Below are 27,728 nucleotides of genomic sequence, written 5' to 3' on the forward strand. Positions count from 1 at the left end.
ATGGAACAAAGGACCAATGTGACCGAGTTTGTCCTCTTGGGGCTCACTCAGAGCCTTCAGGGCCAGAAAATATTGTTTGTTGTGTTTTTGTTCATCTACGTTGTGACACTGGCAGGCAACCTTCTCATTGTTGTGACTGTCTTGGTCAGCTCAGCCCTGGGTGCTCCAATGTACTTCTTTCTTGGCTACTTGTCATTTATGGATGCTGTTTATTCTACAACACTTACCCCAAATATGATTGTACACTTACTCTATGATATCAAAACCATTTCCTTCCAAGGTTGCCTGAGCCAGCTTTTCATGGGACACTTATTTGGTGGTGCTGAGATTTTACTCCTGGTGGTCATGGCCTATGACCGCTACGTGGCCATCTGCAAACCCTTGCATTATTTGACCATCATGAATCAACGAGCGTGTGTTCTGCTGCTGCTGTTGGCCTGGCTCGGAGGTTTCTTACATGCTGTAGTTCAGCTTCTCTTTGTTTACAACCTGCCCTTCTGTGGTCCCAATGTCATTGACCACTTCATCTGTGACATGTTCCCGTTATTAAAACTTGCCTGCACTGACACTTACATTATTGGCCTCGTTGTGCTTGTCAATGATGGGGGCATCTGTGTGGTCATCTTTGTGCTGTTACTCATCTCCTATGGGGCCATTCTGTACTCTCTGAGGAATTGTAGTCAGGAAGGGAGGCACAAAGCCTTATCTACCTGTGGCTCCCACATTACTGTGGTGGTCCTCTTCTTTGTCCCTTGTATTTTTATATATGTGAGACCTTCTTCTACCCTACCCATTGATAAATCCTTGACTGTGTTCTACACTGTTATCACCCCTATGTTAAACCCCTTAATCTATACCCTGAGAAACTCAGAAATGAAAAGTGCCATGAAGAAACTCTGGACCAGAAAAAGAAAATGAGACAGCAGATTTATGTGTCACCAATTTTTAATGAAGAATTGATCCTTCCAGGAAAACCACGTGTGGTTATTTAACTACAGTAAATTCTTTCTGAGGTTTAATAACTTGGACATGATGAAAAACATTTATTAGGTGAATATTTTCAATGGTCAAAATATATTTTTAAGATTTTCATAATTTCTTAGAAAAGTGTTATGTTCAAATTTTATGTATAAAATGTCTCTCTTAAGATTATAGATTTATGTACTATGTGATGAGTTCGCTGTAGTTTATACTATAAATTTATTTTAGTTAATGGAAGATTTTTTTTGTTTTCTCTTAAATAATATAATCTTTTTCAGAATCAATACTGCTGATTACAGATTTAAGAAATAAAATAAGACATAAGAACTTGCTTCACTTCTCCACATACAAAGATAGACCATATTAATATTTTAAGTATGAATATTATTTTTACATCTACAAAATACTTTAAATATATAATTTTTATATTGCTTAGCATATGAAGGTTGAAGAATAATAGTGCTTCAGAGTTCTAACATTAATATAGAGGAGCTAAGTATTGTACAGTGTCCAGCAGAAGTATCACCTGCTTGAGTATGCAGGTAGGGTAATAATATGGAAGTAATAACTTATAGTTTGAATTTGAACATTTCACCTACAATGTCGTATGGTGTGCTTGACTGTGATATTGTTATGTTACAGAATGACATGTTTGTGATTTTGTAAAAAAAGATTTTGTAATAAAAAAGGGACATTATTTGTACTAGACTCTGTATGTAAAAATAATCTGAATGAACAAGGCACATATGTAAAAAAAATAACTAAATCTTACACATTTTGCTGATTGGAAAATCTTATTATCTACTCATGTGGATTATATTTTGATGAAGAGGATCCATTAATTTTTCCAGATAATTTAGAATATTTAATAACTTTCCTGCATTTTTCAATATTCCATCTTCTTTTTGCTTGCAGTGTTTCATATCCTTCTATAGGGACCAGGGTCTTTCTTATATACAATACATAATCCTTAATCCATGAGCTTCAAACATGCAATACAGAACTTGACCAGATATTTTGGGTGATACCATTGTTAAGAAAGATGCTGGCAATATGTGTTATTCCTACACTTTTAGTTATAGAATATAGATTATTAGGTAACAAAAAGACTAGAATATATTGTTTTATTTGACAGAGATCTCAATCATAACATCCACTCTATGAACCAGGCTAGAAACAAAATATTATTTGTCTCTGAGATGGTAGGAAAGAAGTGTTCAAAGAAACTCATGATTCTGCCTCTGTATTTAGTCTAGATTTATATAAGGAGCTAAGGCAGGGAGGCAATGGATCCTCTTCTCGGGTACATCACACTGTATTGAAACCTTGTCTCTTGAGTTAAACCCCTGTTCTTATTACATGGAGGTCTCTTATATCATCTTAAATTCTTCCCAAACATAGCACTATTCATTAAATAATACCAAGCACTTGATTTTATCAGAATTTTTATAATTAATTCTTCCACCCTGGCTGGCGTAGCTCAGTGAATTGAGCGCGGGCTGCGAACCAAAGTGTCACAGGTTCGATTCCCAGCCAGGGTACATGCTTGGGTTGCAGGCCATAACCCCCAGCAACCGCACATTGATGTTTCTCTCTCTCTCTCTCTCTCTCTCTCTCTCTCTCTCTCTCTTCCTCCCTTCCCTCTCTAAAAGTGAATAAAAAAAATTCTTGTATATTTAAAAAAAAATCACCAGTTTAAAAAAAATTAATTCTTCCAATTTAACACATTTTTATAGACAAAGTATGTGTTCCATGTCTACCCCCCCTCCCCAATTCATGACTTAAATCTTTTCTTAATGTGCTTGTATTTGGAGGTGGGACTTTTGGGAAGTGATTTGGTCATGAATGTGGAGTCCTTATGAATAGGATTAGTGTCCTTATTACAGAGACCCCAGAGAGCTCTCTCGTCCTTTATGCCAGGTGAGGACCCAGAGAACATGGCTGTCTGTGAACTACAAAGCAGGCCCTCAACAGACACTGCAGCTGCCAGCACCTTGACTTTGGTGTTCTCAGTTTCTAGAACTGTGAGAAGTAACTGTTCATTGTCTACCACCCAGTTTATGGTATTCTGTTATGGCAGCTCAAAGGACAAAGACAGGTATTTAGTTAATTTTTATATTTGCATAGTTACTTCCTGTGATAAGATAAAAGTCTTGGTTAATTGTCTGCATTCAATGGTCTCTGTGAAGTCAGGGAAAGCTACTTCACTGTCTTTGTGCTCTTTGCCCCAGCCAAACCCACCTCCCTCTCTTGCTTCCACCTTCTCCCTTGGTTTTCTCCATGTGTCCTTTATAGTAGTTCCTGAAAACCCTTCACCCACTCTCCCCTCCCTTCTGGCTATTGTTAGATTGTTCCTAATTTAAATGCCTCTGGTTATATTTTGTTTGCTCTTTTCTTTTGTTGATTATGTTCCAGTTAAAGGTGAGATCATATGGTATTTGTCCCTCACCACCTGGCTTATTTCACTTAACGCAATGCTTTCCAGTTTCATCATACTTTGCAAAGGATAGGAGCTCCTTCTTTCTCTCTGCTGCATAGAATTCCACTGTGTAAATGTACCATCATTTTTGATCCACTCATTTACTGATGGACACTGAGGTTGCTTCCAGCACTTGGATATTGTAAATTGTGCTGCTATGAACATTGGGGTGCATAGGTTCTTTTAAATTGGTGTTTCAGGATTCTTAGGACATATAATAGCCAAGTGCTGGAAGCAGCTTATGTAGCTATGGATTTAGTACATGTAGGGTATAATGAAAGTCAGTCTCTTCTCACCTCTTTTCTTTTTTAAAGTACGTATGTGTTTCTGTTGCTTGTCAATTGTTTTTCCTTTTTTTTTTTGTAACCTTAGTTTTAGTTTGATCCTCAGATGTACTGCTCCACTTGGACAGTAAGGAATAATGTAGAGAGGGTATCAAAGAATGAGAGAAGAGGCTACATCAAGAACAGACCTTGGAGTGACTGTAGCATGTAAACCTAGAAAGCTGTAGTGATTCATTCACTGCATTGCCCAATTATCAGACTCTACAGTGAAGTAAATAAGTAAATAAAACATAGTTAATGGTTGTACGATGGTGTAAGTGAAAATAAATATTCAAAGGGTATTTATTTAAAGGGTAAATAAGTAGTGCTATGGCCTACCTCAGATTCCTGGCAAAATCTAGAGATTTTAGAGCATCAATAAACTTTAGGAATGTATTTATTTAACCTACCTTGCACCCATATGGAATCACTGTAATCAGAATACCAAAAGAAAGCTTACATGTACTTACTGCTTTTTCTAACAATTTATTGCCAACACCCATAATTTAATGCTTTTTTGTGTGTGGCGGCAGGCAATTAAATCAGTTATATGTAGAATTTAGAATATTACATTGCAAATCATATTCATTATATAAATGATAGTCATTGTTAACAAAAAACCTTGTCACATAACCCTAGTCATAAGTGAAGGAGAAGAGAGCGCAGTGGAGCAATTGGAACTAACATTACCCTTTTACCTGCAATGTGTCAGTCTCTCTATAGAGTGTATATGATAGATAGATAGATAGATAGATAGATAGATAAGTAGTTTTCCTAATTTAGCCCATACAGTCATCTTGTGAGATATTTGTTGTCATTCTCACAGGGCAGATTAAGACATATGTATTATACTGGGCAAGGTCATAAAGCTCATTTGCAGCCAAAGTGAAATTCTACCAAATTCTAACTCGGTAGTAAGGTCTTATATTCTCTAAATACCTTTATTACTTTCAAAACAAGCAAAATAAGAATAAATTAACCACTAACATAGCATCAGTAATGGGGTCATTTCCCCCATTACTATTGTAGTGTTACCTCTTGTTCATACTCTCTGAGGCCACAGCTTAAGACAGCACATTAATGCTCCTTACTCTCTTCAATTTCTCTGCACCTATGCTATAGGGTGGATTTAGTGATTAGATGATATAAACAAAGTTCTTAGCCCTGTTACTGTCATAACATTTTTTACATAAATGAGAGAATTACCCCAAGTTATCTTGTTCCCTTCCTGCCCACCATGGCAACAGTAACATGACTCATTGGTTGCTTGTGTTCCATTTTATGTATTTACAAGCCCATCCTTCAAGGTAAAGATAAAATTTCTTATACTCCAAAGTCAAATTTAAATTCTTCTTACTCCTGGAAACATTCTGAGACCTCCAAAGCAAGTATTGACAGAATTGTTAAGACCCAGCACCCTGAATTATACTAGCATAAGATCAATAGGGGCTAACTGCTTTTGTTTGCTCACAGCATGTAATCAGAGGGGAGGCCATACAGATGTATTCTATTTAATTGTAAGTCAACTTATTACTAAGTTTTTGCCCATTTTACTAAATCAACTAATATTCACTGCACATTTACTAAAACCAAGAATTGTCATAAATGTAAAGCTACACCACAAATAATTTAATCAACTTGATCTAGTATCATGACATAATTTATGAGATTACTCCAAAGTTTTGCCTATCAAAAATATATTTATAGACTTGTTTGCTAAAATTGTCTTCCACTTCATTAAGATCATTTTTACTTTATATTTTTAAAAAACAATTGGTACATACTTCATTTTATCATTCCATCTGCTCTGTCATGATTGCAGCACACCACTATCACATGCTAACAGAAAGACCAAATTGTTCTGTAATTTTGTTCCAGGACATATTCTATAAGTGAATTTATTTTTATTATCTATATATTTCTTTTCTTCATATCGTTATCAGTTCATTAATTAATTCATTACTTCCTTTAATCTTCTGGACCAACTATTGTGCTATATTTTGGTTACAAAATGTAAATACAATCTGACATAATCTCTGCATGCAGGAAACCAGCTATCCAATGGAGGAAAGTGTTATTAATCAAATAAATAAAATACAATCAGCAACCTTAAAATCTGATAGCTACTAATTTCCTATATATATTTCTCAGAGTTTGTATTTGAAAGAGAGTGTGGCTGAGGCTCTTTATTTTATTACTGGTTGATAAGTTTGTTGAAACAATGAAATAACCTTGTAATGATAATCTGTTTTTTCTTTCCATCAATATAGCATTTTAGGGTGTTAGAATTCTCATAAAAACAAAACAACACAGAACATGGAATCTGTAACTCCTACCTACACCAAGAAGACTGAGCTTCTCTTAGAATTTCCATCTCCCCCAAACTGTACATTGTCCTACTTATGATTCTGACACCGTATGGTATGATTTTAATGGGGACACTGGATTAATGATGTTAATCAGGATTAATCCATGCTTTCAATCCTCTGTGTAATTTTTCCTTAGCAAACTATCTTTGTAGAATTTTCTTACTCCTCAGTCATTGTTCCCAAAATGCTGACCAATTTCCTTTCAGAGAACAAGCCTATTTCTTATTATGACTGTGCTTTTGCAGTTTTATTTTTTCTCTGCTTTTTCCAGACCCAGAATCTTTTACCTTGGCTGCTATGGCATACAACTGCTATGCCACCATCTGTAACCCTTCACTGTACCCAGTTGTGATGTCTCAGGGAATTTGTACATGGTGGATTCTCTTGTCATACATTGGAGGCAACATGAGCCCCTTGGTTCACAAATCCTTTGCATTTACTCTGAAGTACTGTGATAAAAAATGTTGTGAATCCTTTTTTCTGTGATCTCCTTTCCTCCTTAAGCTACCCTATGCAGACACATCAATTAATGAGTGGCATCTCTCCACACAGGGCAGCTCAATGGAAATGATCTGTTTTCTCACATCATCATCTCCTACTTTTTCACCCTTTTCTCTGCCTTAAAGGCTTTTTCAGTGGGAAGAGGAAAACCTTCTCTCTATGGGCCTCTCACCTGATTTCTGTGGCCACCCATTAGGGGAGTCTTCTCCCAATATTCATAAATTTTATCTCAGTTCTACACCATGGTCATCCTCATGCTGAACCTGTTCATTTTACAGTTCAGCAAACAAATATGTAAATGACACCATAAGAAAGCCACAGGACTGAAGGTAGATTCCTTGAGACATACAACTTTCCAAGATGCATCTAATTCCCTAATTACAAGCTCTAATTGGAAACCTGCAACACCCTTACCAGCACACACACAACTTCCCTCACAAGAATTTCACCAAACACTCGTTTTTCACTTAGTCCAATGCAGTTTATAGCCCTGAAGTATAAGAAAAGATTTCAAAGTTTTAAAATTTCTGCTTAAAGTTAATTTGGCAATGGATTATAGCTGGTTGTCTTAAAGGATGTCATAAATACCTCAGAAAAGTGTGTGTATGTGCATGTGTGTGCAATCATGTGTAGATTATCCATTGACAAGGGTAGATCACTGAATGAGGGAAGAAGCCAGATTCCCTTGGTTCATATACCAGCTCTGTACCGAGATATTGAGTGGCACTTTGAATAAGTTACTTAATTTTTCTATGCCTCAGTTAACTATCTGTGAAATGCATAGAATACAATATCTGCATCATCGATTGTTACATGATTAACTAAGTGAAGATTGAGAAGACTCCCTAAGCCATTTGAAGCACTTAATCAATGTTCATCATATATATAGTCTATGACCCAAATAACAATCTTAGAATTATATTCAAGAAAAGACAATGCTCAAAAGTTCACCTAAACACATGTACAAAATATTCACCATTACATTATTTAAAACAGTATAAAAGCAAAAACAACTCAGTTTTTCTCAACACATTAAATCAGGGGTTGACAAACTTTTCCTTAAAGTGATAAGTACTACACCTTTTTATGATTTGTAGGTCCTAAAATATTTCCACAACCACTGAGATTTGTCTTTGTTTCATAAAAAAAATCAACAATATATACAGAAAGGTGTGTGCCAGCTTCAATGAAACTTTACATGGTATAGTTTGCTGACCCATGGTCTAGGTTTGTGAAAATTACTTCATGATGAGTTTGTACATTGGAAAACTACACAGCAATGAAGATGAACAAACTGCTTCCACATACAACATAGAGAATTTTACAAACATTATGTTGAGTGAAACAAGCCACACAAAGATGTGTAAAAAATTATATGACTAGACTACTATGTACCTCAAAAATCTACAAACTGATCTAGCATACTGGACATCAATTTGTGATGGGTGTGGGGAAAATTTCTGAGATGTTAGTAATGTTCTTTTTCTTTTGGCCTGGTTCTGGGTGCACACACCAATGTACTTTTATCTTGGCCACCTCTCTTTCAGTGATTTCGGCTACACAACAGCAACTGGACCTACAAGAATGCTTGTAGGTTTCTTTGCCAAGAAGTCAATTCCCTTCTGTGGCTGCTTTTTGGAATTCTTGATCTCCTGCACCTTTGCAGAGTCTGAGTGTCTAAAGCTGGCAGTGATGGCCCTTGATGGACACAATGCCATTACCAACAATTTCCTCTTTACCTTCACCATGTCCAGTGGAGTGTGAACCCTGCTCATGGCTGGGGAGCACATGATGGGAAGTATAGATACTTCAATAAATACAATGTTAATGTGCTGCTTATGTTCCTGTGGGTCAAAAGAGATTAACTATTTCTTCTGAGAAGGCCCACCTTGCCTTCAGCTATATGGATGACATCCGAAGGTGAATGAGTTGGTGATATTCACAACTTTGGGCTTCATTAATTGATTACTGTATCAGGACTTCTTGTGCCAATTGTTATATATCCTAGCACTAATGAAGACCAACTGTGCTGAGGGGAGGTTCAAACCTTATTCCACCTGCACCTTGTACGTAACTGTGGTGGTCATTTCCCAGGAAACTCAATCTTCATGTATTTCAGGACAAGTTGTTCCTACTTCATAGATCAAGACAAAATGAGCTCATTGTTTTACATCCTTGTAATGCCCATGTTAAACCCTGGAACTTATAGCTTGTAAGCCAAAGGTGGGAAAGAGGAACTGGAAGAACTTAGAAACAAAAAATGGCTCCTTTGAAAAATTATATATTGGGATATGGATATATATATCCATGGTGGATATATATATGGATACATATGGATACATATACATATATATGTATACATACATATATACATAGGGATATATATATCCAAGGACATTATACATACCCCAACATTACATATACTATGTTCGAAAAAATGGAACTGTTTTTGATTCATTTGGTATGAACCAATACCTATTTATACTATGTTTCACCCACAGCAAAATGTGTCATTTCCTAAATACTCCATGCTATCTTTTATGTCTTGAATGTATATGTTGTACTCTTTATTTGTATAAATGCTCTGGACTTCTAGTTACCAAATTTCATTGCATTGATCTTTTATTTGTACACTAATTTAATTTTCTAAAACTTACTGAGAGTTTCCAAAGTGTTTCCAAAGTGTTTGTTGCACTTCTATGTACTTTTTATTCCACAGCAACTCCTGCAGATTTTATACGGAGGAAGCTTATCATCTAGTGGAAGTGACACATTTTGATAAATGATCACTCAAATCATTTATAATAAACTGTAATTATGCCATAGTGAAAAAAGACTGTGCACTATATATCCAAAGCACACTGATCAAATAGAGAGAAGAAAGATAAAATGCGCTCCCTGGTATGAACACAATTACCTGTGATCAAAACGATAAGTGGGAATTAATTGAGAGATTCAAGTGGTTAGAGAAACATTCTAGGCAGATGGTTCAGCTAGTAGAGAGGCCTTGAGTTGGACAAAACCATGTCCTTTCTCTGGGATTTAAAAGCTTAGCCACCAGTGTGGCTAAGGTATGAAAAGCAAAGGGGACTGTCCTCATGAGTCAATTCCTGTGCTGCAATTCACAATTCATTGGCTTCCTCCAGGGGCTGTCCTTCCCTCCAGCACTCTCTAAACTGGTTCATACACCACCATGTGCCTTAAGACATTGTTGAATCTATGACTCTGTTTCCTAATCATTGTCATCAAGGTGAGGTTTCAAGTACTCTGAAATTCAGGAATGGGCATTCTATTTCTTTACCCAAGCACTAGCATGGCACCTGAAAGAAAGATATCCAACATGCTCACTGTTATTGTATGTTTTTACATCTAAGGCAGAAAAAATTCCCTGACAGCCTAGTACATGCCTTCAATTCATTTTTTTGTATCTTCTATGCAAGAACGTAAAGTGGTTGTGGATGTCAAAATAAGGGAATGTTAAAGACATACAGATAAATTATTTGAAAAATAAAAAAAACAAACAGCATGTACCAAGATATTGGACAACTTCACATGCCTCTACTCTATTTTTGATTATCAAGTCACTGGAAGTGGCTTGTTTAGAAAACAGGGACAAGGATATGAATTTGAAGGATCACACAAGAAGCAAGGGCAATCTTAACTATTTACACAAACCAGAAGTCATTCAATTTCTAGATGCCCTTACAAAATGCCTTTGAGTGAAAATAATAGGGGACTAAAGAGTTGGAAAATTTTAGTTTAAGGCAAATAGTTATAAGTCTAGTAAGTAATGCATATGTCAAAGCTATTGTTTCAGAAACTACAGATAGATAAGGCCCATCCTGGTTCCTGGGAGAGACAGCCAACCTCCTGGGGCACTGTCAAAGGCCACTGCCCAGGGGACAAGTGGAAGCATCCAGACCATTATGTTCCAGGGGGAGACAGACAAGCACCCTCCCCTATGAGCAGCTAACTGCCCAGGACAAAAATGCTAAAGTTTCCTTCACCTAATTCTCCCTGAATTTCAAAATCCATCACTGCACCTTCTTTATTCCTTATTAAAAAAATGTTGGCTTGGAAACAAATGTAAGATAGTTTTGTTAGGGTGCAATCCCACCATCTTCTCAAATCCCCAGTCATCTGAATAAAGTGCCCATAAACATTTAATCCTTGGGTGCAGCCAAGAGGGGGGCCCTAAATAGGGATTTGAAATGAGGTCCAGAACTCAAGGTGTCCAGGAAATATTAGGATGTCCTCACCCCCTACCCACAGGTGTGGGTTGGGGGAAGGGACAAATGGAGCAGGGCCATTGAGTGCTGTTTTACACAGCAGCAGCTTTGCAGCTAATCTCTGGTATGGTCATTTAACATATCTATAACTTTTAAGTGGTTACATAGATATGTTAAATAGCAGTGGCTATGCTCTGAGCCAAGGGAATGGAAGTAACTTCCCCACCAAGAAGTAACTGGGGGGCAGGTCTCCCGAGTTACAGCACCTGCATGAAAGTCTGCAGAAGACTGGCTCCATGAAATGGGGCTAGGCCTGCCCAGACTTATGATGGCAGCCCAGTAAAGCTGGGAGGATATAAGAGTGCTGGCAAGTGCAGCCCTGCGAGAGAGAATCACCATGCGGCTTTAGCAGAGAACCGCCACTCAGCTTTGGCAGTGATGACCCCCCCACTCCTGGCAGCCATTGAGGAGAGAGAACCACGGGGCTTTGGCAGAGTGGAGGCTCCCTCAGCCATTGTGCCAGGAGGACCATGTAGCTGGGGCAGTGGAGAGAGAACCTTGCAGCTTTGCCAGAGTGGGGACCCCTGCATCTTGAGTAGGGAGAACCATCACCTGGCTTTAGCAGAGATCTCCAAGACACAACTGATGGTGCTGGGAACTGAGGGAGGCCTACCAGCTGAAATAGATTACTGGGAAGAACCAGGAGCTGCCTGAGCCATGGACTTCTATTTCTTTTCCTGAGATACGGTACCCCAAACTGGGCAAAGGGGGGAAGGAAGCACTGTGTGTGTTTGTAAGTGTTTTAAGGGACTTTGGGATTTTGATGAAGACATTAGGTCACTACTTTAAGTCTGTAGAGCATTGAATAAACATTTCCTTTCCTTTTCATGAATCTCTGGCATTGAGAGACGTCTTTCCTCTGGCGGCAGACATAACGAACCTGGGGGTGTCCATTTCGGGTAATAGTATATCACCCTTTGGCTCCCCTTAGCACCCCCCACCACCTGGTTGTGCTCAGTAACATTTCTGCTTATTAGGTTTGGCATGTGAGAGGCTGCACCAACATGGTGTCTTTTCCAGTCTCAATAATATTTCAGATTGCTAGGAAAACCCAAGGAGGACAATGAGACTGTTCTGTTCTCTAGGGAGGTATTTTTTCTGGGATTCTGAAACACAGTATGGTAGTAAAACAATAGGAGATGCTTCTTGTGGTAATAATATGTCCATTTTAATCTATGGCCTTGGAAATTTTATCTCTGGACTTTGTCCTGTCTTAAACAGCAACATGGCAGGAGTGCAACTAGACTAGACTAAAGCCCAAGCAGAGATGGGTGTCAACCCAACAAGCACAAAGATAATAGCATTGAGCTAGAACATTATTCTCCTATAAGACACCTGAAATGTATTTAAAATCAGATTGCCTATGCTTGTAGCTACTATAAACAGAGATGACTCTAATGTGTGAACTAAAGAGAACTAAAAAGAAGGAAGAAAGTAGAAGGTTTAGCAAGTCTGATAATGTTCTGTTTCTTGTTCTGGATACTGATTACTAGGATACTTTTTAAAACAAGTTGTATATTTACCACTTAAGCATTTAGTGTGTGTACATACTGTGCCATGACTCACCTAAAGAGCAGCTACCATGAGAAAGATTCTCAATATTAATATTAAGTACCTGTTTGAATGTGGAATGTAGATAGCTCTTACTCACTGACAGAAGTTAGAATTGACTTTCAACTTTGGACAACTATATGGCAATTTTCTGTTGCAGCTGCCCCTAAAATCCCACCAGTAGTTTTCTACCCAATAGAAATGAGAAAGTATGTACATGCAGAAGTTGTACAAAAATGATCAATGTAGAATTATTGGGATTTGACAAAAATATTTAGTATGATTATTCATTGGAATACTTCACAGCAAAGAGAATTAATAAACTGTCCTCACATGCAATGACTTGAGGGAATCTCATGGCCATAGTTCTGAACAAAAGGATACAGACACAAGAGAATAAAAGCAGAATGATTGTAATTCTGTACCCTTTCTAAAAACATACTCAACTATTTACCATTTTGGCTTCCATTGTGTTAGGGTCCACAAACAGTCTCTCAACAGCTAGTTTTCTGATTTTTGTTCAGAGCTTGGATGCAGGAACATTTTACCTTTTGAAAATGTACAATTTTAATATATATATATATATATTTACAAAAGTTTTTCAAAAAGCAAAGACTATTTACTATCAGATTACAGATGATTGTGTGATTTCATTAATTTTTTAATCTCTAACAGTTTCTTATATACTCACATTTTCAAAATATTATTGTAGCTCTGGCTGGAGTAGCTCAGTGGATTGACCGCGGGCTGTGAACCAGGCATCGCAGGTTCGATTCCCAGTCGGGGTACATGCCTAGGTTGCAGGCCATGGCCCCCAGCAACCACACATTGATCTCTCTCTCTCTCTCTCTCTCTCTCTCTCTCTCTCTCTCTCTCTCTCTCTCTCTCTCTCTCTCTCTCTCTCTCTCCCCCCTTCCCTCTCTAAAAATAAATAAATAAAACCTTTAAAAATGTATTATTTTAAAGTTAACAAAGCATACAAATTCCATAAACTATTTCATTAAATGATTGTCTTTTGTCACCAGAAAGTGCTACCTCACTTATATATCAGAGGTATTTTTAGCAGCCTTCACTCACTACTTTCCTTCTTCCTGCACAAGGAAGCCTCACTGAACTGGTTTTCCTTGGAGGCATTGTCCTGTGCTGTACTTTGTGATAAGGATCCATGCCTCTTGGCCAAACAGCCATTATCTGGGAGAAGGAGATTATGAGTTGACTGTTCTCTATGCAACACTGTGTGGGGGGCACCTGTGATATCAGGAAAACCCTGTAGATATAGAATTTTTTTTTCATGTCTGCTCTGAATCTTAAATTGTGTTGTGAATCTTCCACCCTAAACACATACTTAAAGAAAGCCATTCTATTAGAGCATAAAGCCTTTGGGAATGATTTTAAATTATCTACTTTTTGACAATACATTGCTCTACATACTCTGGATGTCATGGAGAATGGGAGTTACACTACATGGGCTACCATGTTTATGAAGATGATCTTTGGATCCTGCTTAAAGGGAGTGTCACCTAAGGCAGCTGGCATCCCTGGACATAGGGAGCACCTGAGGGGAAAATGAGTGTGGGGAGGAATCTGAAGAAGATGACCAAGGAGGACTCTGCCTCCTCCACATATACACCAGAGAAATAACACAATAGTAGTAGAGTTCTTCACTCCCACAGGTACAGCCCTCTCTTGAGTTTAGCTGGTGGAAAAATACTTAGGTGTTTTTTTAACACTACTAGCATTTAAGTCTGTAGTTCTTTCTCAGTCACCTTGCCTGAAGAAAAATACCACATGATAAAACATATAATTAATTGTATCTGCCACATATTCCTGAGAGACCATATTCAATGCCCAGGGATCAGACACAGAGATGGTGATATAACCCAGCTCTGTCGGGAGGCAACTTTGAACCCTGCTGCAGACAGACTGGATGGAACACGGAAGTCAGTGCACCGGGATGGGACACGGACTCGCTGTTTGTCCGGTTTCTGTTTTAGATTTCTCTAATTTTTATCTACCTTGGACTGAATTGGTGCTATGAAACCTAAAGATGGTATGAAATACTATACCAAATTTTCAGTACTTTTAATAATCTAATTGTTTTAAAGACATATAAATAAATGGCAGGAATATAGTGAAATGCAAGCATGGATTGTGCAGGTGTAGGATTTTTTTTATTTTTGATCTCTTATCTGCAATTTGTATGTTTTAAAAGAAATACTTCCTTTTATTAAGCAAAGTATTTGTTAAAGATGTGTCTATAGGAACACATATTCAAATGAGTTTGTGCCAAGGGTTTGGAGAACTGCACATAGACACTACATCGTTAGTCAGATTTCTTTTTCTGTTCTTCTATCTTCCACTCTACTATCACTATATTCTCACAGAACAGAAGGGGTCACATATGACACACATAACATATTGATTGGGTAAACTATAACAGTGGGAAATAGAACTCAATTGACCTCCCACAGACCAATTCTTTTAAAGCAGAAAGAGGCAGATTTCAGAGCTACTTAAGAAAAATAGGGATCAAAGAAAACAAGAAGCAATATTTCAAATTTTAGGGAAATGGAAACACAATTCAACATGATTTCTCTTTGAATTTACTGGACTGTGGACAAATGAGGAGTTTTATCCTTTGACTGACACATGTGTTCTCTTGGTGAATACATGGTGTGGATTCTAGCTGATTAGAGGAAAGTGACTCACACAGAAATACATCAGCCCTTTCTTACCTCTCTGTCACCCTTGAGACCAGCATGCCTGGAGTCAGGTCCCAAACATTCTGCAGAAGCTCCACTGAACAGCCACTGTCAGAGGGAGCACAGTTAGCCCAGGCCTATTCCAGTCTATCACTCATGGGAAACCCCCAGCCTCTTCTCCAGCAACCAGCACCCTCCTGCTCCAGTGGGTCTTGAATCACAGACTATCTCTATCTCTATCCACTGAGATTAGAAAGGACAGGAGGGTTAATAGGGAATAGGAAAACAGGGGAATGTTATATCCAGAAACCCACCAAATCTCTGCCCATCCACAATTGTAACAATGAAGGAAAATCAAACAACATAGTTGTTATTTGTACCTCTCAACTAACTATGTTTCTCAATTACAGGATATAATACAGCCTCTGCAGTACTGAAAAACAGCAACAATCTTATCAGGAGGTGTGGGTAACTGAGCCAATTAATTTAAGAACTATTGCCTCAGCTATGAAAACATCAATTTCTCAATCACTAAGAAAGGAGTAACAAAAATTGCCATAAATACTACATAGGTTGGTATGGAAATAGCATGATTTAATATAAAAAAATGCAACACTCTTGGTAGAATGGTATGTAAATGTAAGAGATATTATCATTGACATTTATTGATTTCATTATACAGTGTGTATTTCCAAAGAGTCAGATTTCCTCATGGAGTTCTAGCATTGTTTACTACTTTTTCTAATTACTGAAAAATAGAAAGAATCAGGAATTTCACTAATAAGACAGATGATGTTAACACTGCACATCCATTTCCTTACAAACAGGGGTTTCCAGACCTTAATGATGGCCATTGAGAACTGCACTGTGTTTACAGACTTCATACTCTTAGGACTCTCTGGCAGGCGGGATGTGCAGCAGGGGCTCTTTGTGCTCTTCCTGCTGGTTTATGGCATCACTGTGATCGCCAACCTGGGGATGATCCTGCTGATCAACATGGAACCCCGGCTCCACACTCCCATGTATTATTTCCTGAGCAATCTGTCATTCAGTGATGTCTGCTACTCCTCCACTATCTCCCCAAAGATGCTGGCTGATTTCTTATCTCAGCAAAAGAAGATTGAATATAGTTTATGTGCTGTTCAGATATTCTTTTTTGGTACCTTTGCAGATGTGGAATGTGTCATGCTGTCTGTCATGGCATATGACCGTTATGTAGCCATTTGTAATCCACTTCTTTATACAACAGCCATGTCTGGAACAGTGTGTACCCAGCTGGTGGCCATTGTGTACATCCAAAGTCTGGTGTACTCTGCAATCGTCACTTATTGCACAATTCGATTGCCATTTTGCAATTCCAATATCATCAATCACTTTTTCTGTGATGTGCCACCCTTACTAGCCCTCTCTACCTCAGACACAACCATCACTGAGATAGTGATGTGCACTTCCAGTAGCTGTGTTCTGGGGTTCAGTATTATCACTGTCCTCCTCTCCTACAGCTACATCATAACCACCATACTTCGAATAAAGTCAGCCAAGGGCAGACACAAAGCCTTCTCTACCTGTGCCTCCCATTTAACTGCTGTGGCTATGTTTTATGGGACACTCCTGTTCATGTATTTCCGACCCAGCTCAAGTCACTCCATGGACACAGACAAAGTGGCCTCTGTTTTCTACACAGTTGTCATCCCCATGTTAAACCCACTGATCTACAGTTTGAGGAACAAGGATGTGAAAGATGCCCTGAAAAAAGCAGTGGGCACTAAATTATGTTCTGATGGAAGCCGTGTTTTCACCCAAAGTGTTTATTTGAAGATCCTGAGAGCTAAAGTTCAGGTATTTAATATACATTAGTATGGGTTCACAAGTGCCTGATGACAAGTATTTTTCATTGTTTATCATTGTGTCTAAATTAAACATAGAGACCAGTCATTAATGATCTTAATTGATTCATGTATTTGATATTCATTATTATTGACTAGTGCCCAATGATAAATATTTTCCTTTACTTTTCATTGTTCTAAATTAAACATAGGGAATAGTTACTATTGATCTTAATCTTCTCCCCAAGCTAAGGGAGACTAGTAATAGGTAAACTTCACTGTTTTTTAGAGAGGATTTTATCCCTGCCTTCTCTATTCACAGGTAAGTCCCAGTGAGACATCATGGGCTGAGCAACCCCTCTACCCATGTCAATTCAACTCACCCTCCCAAGGTTCCATTTATTTAAACAATGGGTGTAATAAACTTGCTCATTTAGGGGGAGTTCATGGGTTAAAATAGGTTTGTTTGTTTTATTCCTATGTAATTGTCTCACTCTATAAATATTGCATCATAACACTTACAAGTATAAGCAGTAAATAAATAAATAACAATTAAAAAAACCTTTGCCCTGAACTGAAAGTTTCATTCCTGCATGACCCTTTCCATTCTTGTTCACAAATATTTCTACCTGCCTACTGACAATGCCCTTTTTCCAGGATGTTTTTTGTTGAATCACTGAATGAGTGCCCTCTGCAAAACTGAAGCAATAAAGAGCCTTTGTAAATTTTTTTAAAAAACACTGAGCTCCCTTCATTTTATTTTATTCTATGCTATAATGTTCATCTTAGACAAAGATCATCAGTTCTCCTGGTCTTTTAGCCTAGGCTGAATAAGTTTCAGGGACAGAGATCACATACAGAGAACTTCCTGAATCCTCTATTTCTCATCGTTCTGCTACAAATTTATTAACAAATATCCAAAGGATCAGGAGCTGTAGATTCATACTGCACCTCAGAGTATTCACATCAGCCTATGGATTTCCCTTCTTGCCCTCACTGTGGAGAACAGACATGACCTTATTGATAAATGTACAGAAATGCATGAATGGAAGTTGGGCTTAAAAACACCAGGACCTCCTCAAGTTCACTGGAAAGGAAAACTCCATCTTGATGTGTGTATAGCTCCACACTAGTTAAAACAAAATTTAAAAAAATGAATTGCCCAATTGATACAGGTTAAATTGTAAAGTCATAGTTATAAACAAATATACGTGTTCAATGGAAAAAATAAGGAAAAATAGTAGTATTCCATTTGTAATGATTTACACTTGCTGTCTATATACCTGTGAAATAAACTGGAAGCATATTATAGACAACTTTAATAGTGGTCATTTCTGAGTATGTCATTGCTATTCTAATAGCTTAATTAAGTTAATTGTTTGTGTTGGTCTCCTGGCAGTCAATTGACAATTACCAGGTATGAAAAACAGAACACAATGTCAGATTCCAATGAGTGCTTATTTTATTTTATGTTGTTGTCAAGAAAGGAACAAGGAGACATTCTTTTCTGGGCCCAGAAGGACAGGGTACTGGGTGGTATAAGACTTTCCCTTTAGGTCCACATCCCTAGTGTGATCAGTGTATGAAAAGTGCTGAGTGTCTTGTGCTTCCAAGCACTGAAGCATTTATAAGAATTAAACAGTACATTAAAAGTGTGCATTCCTCAACAGGTAACTAGCCTTCAGTTACTGATTGAAGAAAGTTTTAAGACAAAAGTAATATTACTTTTACCTCTATTCTTTTATAATATCAAATAATTTTGTTGTTGTTCCTAGAATATTTAACACATCAGAACCACTAATCATTGTCCAAACCCCTTCCACTCTCAACTATTTTACTAAAAGCATACTAAATATATTCATATTTATAAAAATGAAATCTCTTCATGATGTATAAATTTGGATTGGATGGTCATGATTCACATATATGTTTAGGGGGAAAATATCCAATTTTTTTGTTACATTTTTATTTAGAGATACTGAAATAATGGCGTTTACATAAAATCAGCAAGCGGAATTTTTGTTCCCATTTGTGTCTTATTTTCATTTTAAGGCAATGATCAAATGGCAGACAGGTTAGGATAAGAACTGGACTTTGAAGTGAGACACACCTGAATTCAAATCTGTTCAAATCCTTTCCTGTCCCCAGTAAATTCAATAAAAAGAAAAAAAAGGAGAAAAAATCCTTTCCTCATTAACTGTGTAAGCTTAAAGCACTTAATTGTTTTAAGTCTCAGATTCCTCATCTTTTTATCACAGGCTTAATATATACATTACTAAAAGAAATATATATATAATCCGATATTTGTGATTCTTGAAGAGAGTTTCTAATATCATACAGAGCCAACCACCTGCTCATCAGGAGATAAAACCCTGGTGCTGAAAGAAGAGACTCTGTCCTTCCTGTACTCATGTCAGGAAGTGAAGTTTCCAGGATCCACCTTCATCTGCAGTAGAGCCTGCTCACCCCACAGTCACATTCCTGTGTGCATCCTAGCCACAGGGGGTGTGGGGCTTTCTGCCGTCCATCTCAGAACTTGTCTTTCCTGACCCTGCCTTCACTCTTAGAGCTGAGTAGAGGTTTTCTCATGGCCACCTATGCTGCCCACACCAATCCCATGTGCAGGCCAAATCCCAGGACCCACTCTATTAGTCTAACCCCAGACCCCACACTGCCAAGAAATGAGTTCAGATCATTAATCTTACAGTTCCTCATTTCATGGAATTCTGTTTGTCCCTGTCCAAAGGACTGTGTCTATACTGGCATAATTAGCTACAAAGGAACTAATATTTATCTGTTACAATGAACTCATGTACTCTGGACATTTTCTGCTCAGTATTTAGAAAAAACAAATTTGATTATCCTCGCTCATAGGTCACCATTCCATTCTTCTCTATTGAAACCCCACTTTGGCCAGAGCCCTACCTCACCACTGATCTGCATAGACAAGTCCCTTTTTGGGAAGATAGCTTCCCTTGCAATAAAGGGTACAGTAATCTACATTATAACCCAATATACATTTTCACTATCAGAAGGCTTCCCTCACTACTCCATCCATCTACTCAAACTCCCCTGAGGTGTACAAGGTCTGTGCAGAGGGTATCCAGCCATGGAATATGAAAAAGAGAGGCCTTTACTCCAGGAGACCCATGATACAAGAAACATTGGACAATAATAAGGACAAAGTATTTCAATCCCCTTCAAAGTATATACCTTGGGGCCTCCCAAAGTTCTCCCAATAGCCATCATCTGCTCTGTCATATTTTCCTGAATCTCTTTGAGGCTCTGAAATCTCTTCCATTTCAAAGGATTTTAGTTTTGGGAAAGTCCATAAATTTCAGGGTGCCAAATCTGGGCTGGCAGGGTCTTAGTCACCTGGGTGATCAGATGTTTAGTCAAAAAACCCTGCAGGAAACATGATGCAGTAGGGGGCACATTGTTGTGATGAAGCTGCCAATCACCATTGCTCACAGCTGCAGCCTTCTAAGTTATCCCAACACTTTCCAAAGGAATGTTCAACTTAACATAAAATTTGTTGCAGATTCTTTGCTCTAGTTGCTCAGTGATTTTGAATGCGATGGCACACAGCACACATACTCACTCAATGGCACCTACTGCCCCCACTGACCAGTGCAGGAAGTGGTCATTGTTCACACAGGTACATTTTAGTCCACTCTCCTTGACTGACAATTACATCAATGTTGCACAAACCATTTTCTTTATATTAACAATGGCTGGACTTTTTCCAGGCATGCCTCATATCCCTTCTTTCAACCTACAGTCCTAACTTCAGTAGGGTTCATTTCCCAGAAGACAACTACACTGTCATCCCACCATCCGTAGGTTTCTCTTCCCATCTCTGGCTCCTGAGTATAGTCCCCTTCAGTAATTTTGTGTAATCAATCAGTTTCATATGTCAAATCCTTAACTATGGTTCTTTCTTTCTGCTCAGGCATTAATATCTCCAAACAAAAGTATTGGGGACTGCCCTACCTGGTCTCAGGAAGCTATAAACCCCCGTGACTTACGCTGAGGAAAAGACCTCCGGACCAGGAGCCACTGAGACAAAACTTATTTCCCTGGCATGAACACTGCCTGTTCTAATGCCTGGCTTCCCTTTTACATGATCGGCAGCCAATGACAGGTAACAATTCTCTAAGAAAGAGAATGAATCTAAGACAGATGTGATCACATAGGAATGTCCTAAGGGAAGAGACTCGGGGCTGTAGATAAGAAGGGGTGATGGCCTCAACCCCTCCCCCCTTGGCTTTGTCAAAGCCTGAGTCCTTGTAGGAAATCCAAGTCTCCTGGCTGCCTTTGTCTTCTCTGTTAACTCAACCCTGCGGGAAATAGCAGGGGTGGTGCAGCCCAGACCAGAAACGGCAGAACCCCCGAGGTAATCAGGCCTGGGACATAGAATATGCAAGATCCTGTGAGATCTGTTTGCTGGAGGATGTTATTAGATTAGATTTTGAAGGCGCAGACTGGAAACCAAAACTGCCCTTTGAGCCCTGTTAGATAAAATCCCAATCTCTGCCCAGAATCACAGCAGGGGTTCTGTCTACACCTTTGAAAGTCACTTACTTCTTTTGATATTTTCTGCCAGACTGTGAATCCACAAACAAAGTCTTTTCTGAATAAAAATCTGCTTGGGAATGGAGACAAGGTGCTCTCCCCACCAGAGAGTGGCCATTCCGTTTTTACTTTCCCACAGAAATTGCTTGTCTCTGTGTATGTCTTTCTCATGCTTCCACGAGCCATCTGCAGCATTCCATGCTCACTGCGGGCTGGTGAGCATGCATCACAAAATCACTACCAAGGATGAAGTGTCTATGTATAATAACCTAAGCAAATAGCTCTCTGTGGTAAAAACCTTGCTAGCAAAATTTGTTAAATCAAAACTGATATAATTCTCATGATATCTATAAGCCCTTGGCACCATATGAAGAGGCAGCATACTCAACTGAGCTTGAAATCTTCTGTAGAAACACACTCTGAACTGTGGAGGCAATGAAAACAACATTCAATGCAAGTGGCTCCTCCCATCTCACTCTACCTGTGGCCTTCAGCAAACCACTCTTTCTCTTTGGGCCTCAGGCTCTACTCTGTCAAATGAGGGGCTAAAACTGAATCATCTTAATTCTTTATTCAAGTCACTGCATCCTGGGTTTTATTAACATGGGTCTATCAGTGCATGTACCCACTGGGCATGACTGAGACAATGACAAATGGCTAAGAAAACACTCATTCCAATGGAATACATTACAGCTGTAAGCCAACTGAACCTGAACTGGCAGTGGCAGTGAGAGCAGACAGACAGTTTGGGGTGCAAGAGTCCTACTAACATCAAGCTGGATCTACTTAACAGGCCTTCAGTTCTGACTTTTCACTGTGAGACAAAGTTTGTAAAAGTGAATATTCAACTTTGCTAGTAGTCAGCAATATCAAATACTCCAAATAATGTCTATAGTGAAAGGAAAAGATCCTGTTAGTTATCGGTGAGGATGTTCAACAAGACACTCACACAAGGGTAGTGTGTTACAGCCAGGTTGATTGACAGACTTCATAGAAAACTGTATGATGGTATTTACTAAATCTAAATTTTATATACACACCCACACACATTTTCAACTCCTGGATTTATGTGCAAAATAAATGGGTGTTTTTGTTTACCAAAGGATATTACAAGAGTGTTCACACTAAAATTATAACTAATAACAAGGGAGAAAACAACTCAATGCCTTCCATGCACATTGAAGTAGATTAATAAATAACAATATAGTTGTACAAAAGAATGCTCTACACCAATGGGATACATGTTTGCAACTAAATGCAACAACATGAACAAGTTTATAACTGCCTACAGCAGCTCAAGCTTTAGGTGTCTGCTTGTGCTTGGTTCAAAATTAATCGACTGTGATAATAACCAAAAATGTAGTTATTCCTTTGGATGAAGAGACTAGTGACTTAAGAGGATTTCTGGTGCCCTGACCAGTGTGGCTCAGTTTGTTGGGTGTCATATGCAAAATGAAAAGTCACCAGTTTGATTCCCAGTCAGGGTACAGGCCTGGGTTGCAAGTTCAGTCTTCTGTCAGGGTGTGTACAGGAAGCAACCAACTGCTATTCCCCTCACACAAAATATTTCTCCCCCTCTTTTCTCCCTCCCATCCCCTTTCTGTAAAAAGAAATCAATAAAATATTTTTAAAAACGATACCCTCAAGTAGAAGGATTTGGTGACTCTGGTAATGTTCTATTTGTTGTTTTGGTCTTACTTACAAGGATATCTGTTTTAAATTTATCTAGCTATATTCTTATCATTTAAGTAATATCATGTACCTTACATATCAAAAAGGTTATCCAAAAAGCAAATCTTTGTTTGCACCATTAGATTTTAGGAAACTTCAAAAATTTATTTTTGTAAAACGTTTGGTTCCAGTGTTGCCTTGTCTACAATAAAGCCCAGTAAATTCTTGGAAAATAATTGAACAACTTCTAAGGAATATTTCTGTGATAATATGTCACTTTGTGTATAAATGATTACTGCATTTTTAAGCAAATATGTCTTATTCAAAATATGAGTACTTTCTTTTTTTATTGATGTTCAGCTACAATTGTCTCCATTTTCCCCCTCTATTGCCACCCACATCACCAATCCTCTCTTCCCATTCTCCATCCTACCACCCTTTGACTTCGTCCATATGTCCTTTGTGTATGTTCATTGATGACCCCTCCTCTGTTTCATTCCATTATTACCCTCCCCTCTCCCCTCTGGTTTCTGACAGTTTTTTTTTCTTTATTTCAATGTCTCTGGTTATATTTTGTTTGCTTGTTTGTTTGGGTGATTAGGTTCCACTTGTGGGTGAGATCTTATGGTATTTGTCTTTCAACACCTGGCTTATTTCACTTAGCATAATGCTCTCCAGATCCATCCATGCTGTTGTGAAGAGTAGGAGCTCCTTCTTTCTTTCTGTTGAGTAGTATTCTATTGTGTAATTGTACCATAATTTTTTGATCCTCTCATTTACTGACAGGCACTTAGGTTGCGTCCAGCACTTGGCTGTTGTAAATTGTGCTGCTATGAACATTAGGGTGCATTGGTTCCTTTTAATTGGTGTTTCAGAATCCTAAATGCATAATCCCAGCATGGAATTCCTTGGTCAAAAGGCAGTTCCATTTTCAGTTTTCTGAAGAAATCCCTAGTGTTTTCCAGAGTGGCTAAAGCAGTCTGCATTCCCAAAAACAGTGCAGTGGGGTTTGCTTTTCACCACAAGCTCACCAACACTTGTCGGTTGTTGATTGGTTATGTTGGCTATTTTGGTGGGTGTGGAGTGGCATCTCATTGTAGTTTTAATTTGCATCTCTCTAATCGCTAGCATCCTTTCATGTTCCTTTGTGCCCTCCTTTTGGCCTCTGAGGAATTCTCCATTCACATCTTTTGCCCATTTTTTAATTGGCTTGTTTTGTTTCCTGGAGTGGTGTCCTGTCACTTCTTTATATATTTTGAGATCAAACCTTTGTCCAAGGTATCATTTGCAAATACATTTTACCATGTGGTAGGTTCCCTTTTCATTTTGCTGCTTCCTTTAGCTGTGCAGAAGTTTTTATTTGATGAGGTCTCATTTGTTTATTCCTTCCCTTATGTCCCTTGCTCTAGGGCAGATATAGGTGAAAATACTGCTGCTTGGAATATCTGAGATTTTCCTGCCTATGTTCTCCTCTAGGACTTTCATAGTGTTGCCACTTCTAATATTATTTTCAGGAACAAGGATATTAGTGAATCTCATTTCCTTTGGTGCCATTACTAAGCATAAACTCCCAGTAATGGAATTTTTTCATCATGAAGAAGTTTCATTTTTAATGTTTTTAGTTAACTCCATACTGTTTTCTACGTGGCTGCACCAATCTGCAAGCTCACCAACAGTGCATGAGACATCCCTCTTCCCTATTCCAAAAAATACAAATGGTTGTAAGAAAATTGTAAAAACAACTATATGCTAAGAAATTGAACAATCACGAGGAAATAGATAAATTCCTACAAACACACAATCTTCCAACACTGAATCAGGAAGAATCAGAGAATCTGAATAGACAGAGTAAAAACTAGGGAAACTGAAGCAGTAACTAAAAAACTTCCAACAAAAAAAAAGTCCTGGACCAGATGGCTTCACAGGTGAATTTTACGAAATACTCAAAAAACACCCATTTTGAGCAACTTTTATGAACTTATTGAAAATCTCTGAAAGACTCCAGTTTACTTCTTACCTCTAGGTTTCCATTTCTGTATCATATAATGAGTTTATTAGAAACAACTCAAGATGTATATATCATAACATATATGATAATATATGGTGATTATTAAACAACATAAAACATCTCACTCTGGTAAAAAAGCCAAAATTGACTTTATTTACAGTCAAATTTATATGCCTTTAAAGATCATTTCTTAGAGTTTATTTTAAAGAAGAACATAGCTGTGATGAATTATGAATGTATAATTATGCTTATAAAAAATTTGATGGTATAAAGATTCTCTAGAAACCTATAGGATACTAGTAAAAGAAGAATGAATAAATTAATGTAAAAAAACTGCATTGACATTATTCAGAATAACTATTTGCATATAAGCTATATTTATTGTGATGGAATCTTTGGTTGAATATTAAAAATCTTATAATAGACACCAAAATCTAGTTTTCCCTAAGCACTATGGTTATAGTCAGTTTTTTCTGTATTTACAAAAATCTTTATTTTGTAAAAATGTTTAATGTGAGGTTGTATACATGTGTCTTTGTGTGTAATTTGAGTGGTTGTTTTTGTCAATTATGAGATGGAAACAACATACATGTATAATATTTGGTGAACTGGAATTAAAGAACTCTAATTGTAGTAATTGTACTTTGGTAAGTAAATATAATATTAGGCAATATGGTAGGGAGACACAAAAGCAACATTTTTAAAAGGCCCTTATTTCTTTCTCAATTATCCAGCCTGTAGGGAATAACAGATGTTAAAACATTTTATCACACTTGTCACTTGTTCCTGAGAGACCAGCACCCAGGTCCAGGCAAAGCATGGTGATATAAGCCAGGTCACTGAGGGGGCAGTGCTCAACCCTCTGGCAGACAGAATGTAGGCAACCAAAAAATCTGTGATCTGGAACAGGTACAGGTTTTAACTGTGGTTTTCTCATTTCTATTTTAGATTTCTTTAGCTTTTTATCTGTATTTATCTTGCAGCATGTTATAGAACCAATGAAAGGTAAGAAATATTATACAAACTTTTACTTAATTTTATCAATCTCATTATTTGAAAGACATTCATAAATGGCAAGGAAGGATAAAATGTGAGTATTATTTATAAAGATGATTGGACATTTTTTGTTTTTCCTCTCTTGTACTTTTACATATTTTATAAGTATTTTTCATTTGAAGTGAAGTTTTTTGAAAAAATATATCTCTACAAGCATAGAAATTTGGACAAGTTAAGGCAAGGTGTTTTAGAGACCTGCATAAGGATTACCACATCATTTTTCAGATGTAATTCTTTGTCCTTTCTACATTTCTCATTTTCTCATATTCCCACACAATAAAAGAGGACATGTATTATATTATATATGATAAGCTTAGTTTGTGTGAAATATAACAGCAGAACATAGAATTTAATTGGTCTTCCAAATACCAAGTCTTTTTAACCAAAGGATTGCACATTTCAGGAATTTTCAAGAGGAAGGGAATCAAGAACACACTTGAGCCATTTTACAATTTCTAAGGAATTGAATGAGGCCCAATTCACACAGAGATCATTCTCAGGTTATGGGACTATGGACACATAAGAACATTACCTTGTATCTTGCACATTTGATCTTTTGGTAAGTAGATTAAGTGGCTTCTAGCAGGTTAGAGTAGAGGGTCTCACACAGTAATCCACATTTGCCTTGGGTCACCTATGCTACCAGAATGCCTGTTATGGAGTCCCAACACACCTCCCCCAAGCAGTTCTGTCTGAGGGTGCATGGTAAGCCCTACACATTCCAGTGTGTGCTCTTTAACTTATCATCCATGGTGACCCCTCCAACTTCTTCTCTAGTGAACGCCCCCTGATCTGGGAGTCCTGGATCACAGACTGTCTTTAACCCCTGTTGAGTGGGGCTGGATAGGACCAGGAGATAATGGGGAAGTGGGGACAAAATACATCAAGAAACAAGCCAGTAATCTGCATGCTTTACAGTACTGGGTAATGAGGGAAGAATCAAGAAATATATTTGTTATGTGCATCTCTCACGTCAATATGCTTTTTTATTACAGAATATGACACTTACACTACATCAAGAACAGAAAAAACCTTGTAATTAGATATGGTTTATCTTAATCAAATCATTCTAAGAACAACTTGGTGCACTCTGAGGACATCAATTTCTTAATCTGCAAGATAAATATACTACCTAGTTAGGTATGAAAATTATTTATTTTTTATCAAAGTGTGCTACCTATTCTATATAAGCTGTATTATTATCATTTTATCAATTCACATTAAATTGGAAATATTGCAGAGAATATGTTTACTTAAACAGAATGTGCATTGTTGAGCTCTTTTTCTAACTGCTGACAAATAGAAAGAACCAGCAGTGCAACTGCTAAGACAGTCAGATGATTTGCCCTCCACTTGCATTTCCTTCCTCCACAACCAGGCATTTCCTGATCTGAGTG

The 27,728-nt window shown here is 37.8% G+C and overlaps 2 protein-coding genes across 2 annotated transcripts; both read left to right on the top strand.

The window, feature by feature from the left end:
• On the top strand, positions 1–918 carry LOC123816807 (olfactory receptor 4A15-like). The gene has a single exon (XM_045836007.1). The coding sequence runs from the start codon at positions 1–3 to the stop codon at positions 916–918; it is 918 nt and encodes a 305-aa protein (XP_045691963.1).
• Positions 919–16,041: 15,123 nt separating this feature from the next.
• On the top strand, positions 16,042–17,052 carry LOC123816736 (olfactory receptor 1052-like). The gene has a single exon (XM_045835915.1). It carries the CDS (start codon positions 16,042–16,044, stop codon positions 17,050–17,052), a length of 1,011 nt encoding a protein of 336 aa, XP_045691871.1.
• The last annotated feature ends 10,676 nt before the right edge of the window (positions 17,053–27,728 follow it).

The sequence above is a fragment of the Phyllostomus hastatus genome, unplaced genomic scaffold, assembly GCF_019186645.2.
Source record: "Phyllostomus hastatus isolate PE091 unplaced genomic scaffold, TTU_PhHast_1.1 phas_contig_109, whole genome shotgun sequence".
Lineage (NCBI taxonomy): Eukaryota > Metazoa > Chordata > Mammalia > Chiroptera > Phyllostomidae > Phyllostomus > Phyllostomus hastatus.